The sequence below is a fragment of the Phytophthora parasitica genome, assembly GCF_000247585.1.
Source record: "Phytophthora parasitica INRA-310 unplaced genomic scaffold supercont2.104, whole genome shotgun sequence".
Classification (NCBI taxonomy): domain Eukaryota; phylum Oomycota; class Peronosporomycetes; order Peronosporales; family Peronosporaceae; genus Phytophthora; species Phytophthora nicotianae.
In genome coordinates this window covers 125515-126580 of record NW_008649090.1, presented here as the reverse complement: position 1 = coordinate 126580, position 1066 = coordinate 125515, and the positions used below count along the sequence as shown (strand labels likewise).

The following is a 1066-nucleotide window of genomic DNA, read 5'->3' as shown; positions in this document are numbered from 1 at the left end:
GCTAGACTCGTCTCTAACTCACGACTCATATAAAGCATAATATGCATTATAATAAGGGCAACTTGCCTTTCTGAAACGGTTGGCAATGGCCAACCTGTACTATGTTTTAGACAGCAGTATAGAGTTTTCTAGCATAGTTTTCTTCTAACTGCTCATTAATGTTCACTCTTTCTTTCACCAACACTTCGACAAGTCCTTCTACTCTACGTGCTAAAGCTGCCCCACAACACTTACGAAATAAAGATTGGATGCAAGTAAAGTCGTTGGTGGAGTATATGGTGTAGAATCCTTCGGTGATCATATACAATTGAAACTAACTTGTGCGAGCTTCCAGTTTGTACTGACGAGAAAGTCATCCACTCGTTTAAGCTGGTACAGATTATACCAACCAGCCGATGAGCACGGATCTCTTAACCTTTGTCATCTCCTCTTACCGCTAAATGGACAACCAGGTCTTTCCAGTTGGGCTCCGTAATTTTATCCGTAGCGTCTTGTACCTTCTCCTTGGCCTTTTTCACAGCTTTGACAGGATTCAGCTTCTTCAGTACATCTCCGAGGTTGAGGGTCCTCTCTTCTTCAATCTCCTGTTCGTCATTGTCAACACGGCGCAGCAGACGGTAACCATCCATTTTAATCGGATTAGGCGGAGCCTCGTTGTCAATCATCGCCTTATCATTCGCGATCGTGGCAGGGAACGCACTGCTACTGTCGTGGAGAGTACCCGCAATCCCCAAGGCGAAGATGTAAGCGAGACGCATGAAAGTTGTTGACTGCACGAGTGCGTTGGCGTGGAGACCTGTCTTGAGGGGTTGTTAAAGGAAGTGAGCGGATTTCGGACTGACGAGTACACAGCAGAGCAAGTGCGCGGTTAGGCGTTATGCAGGTGACATCATCGATCGGGTCAAAACGTCGTATACATGTACGTTAAAGCACGGCGAACATGTAACCGTTCTAGAAAACCTAAACGTGCATATAGTTTTTACGAAGCATAGATATATCATCAAAATAGACTTTTTACATGACCATACTATACACTTTTTACGCTGTTACATGTTCCCTCTGATTT

At 44.6% G+C, this 1066-nt stretch overlaps 1 protein-coding gene across 1 annotated transcript; it reads right to left on the bottom strand.

The window, feature by feature from the left end:
- Positions 1-410: 410 nt before the first annotated feature.
- On the bottom strand, positions 411-758 carry PPTG_19177 (hypothetical protein; the record flags this gene model as incomplete). Its single annotated transcript, XM_008917529.1, has 1 exon — positions 411-758. The coding sequence occupies one exon, from the start codon at positions 756-758 to the stop codon at positions 411-413; it is 348 nt and encodes a 115-aa protein (XP_008915777.1).
- Between the last annotated feature and the right edge of the window lie 308 nt (positions 759-1066).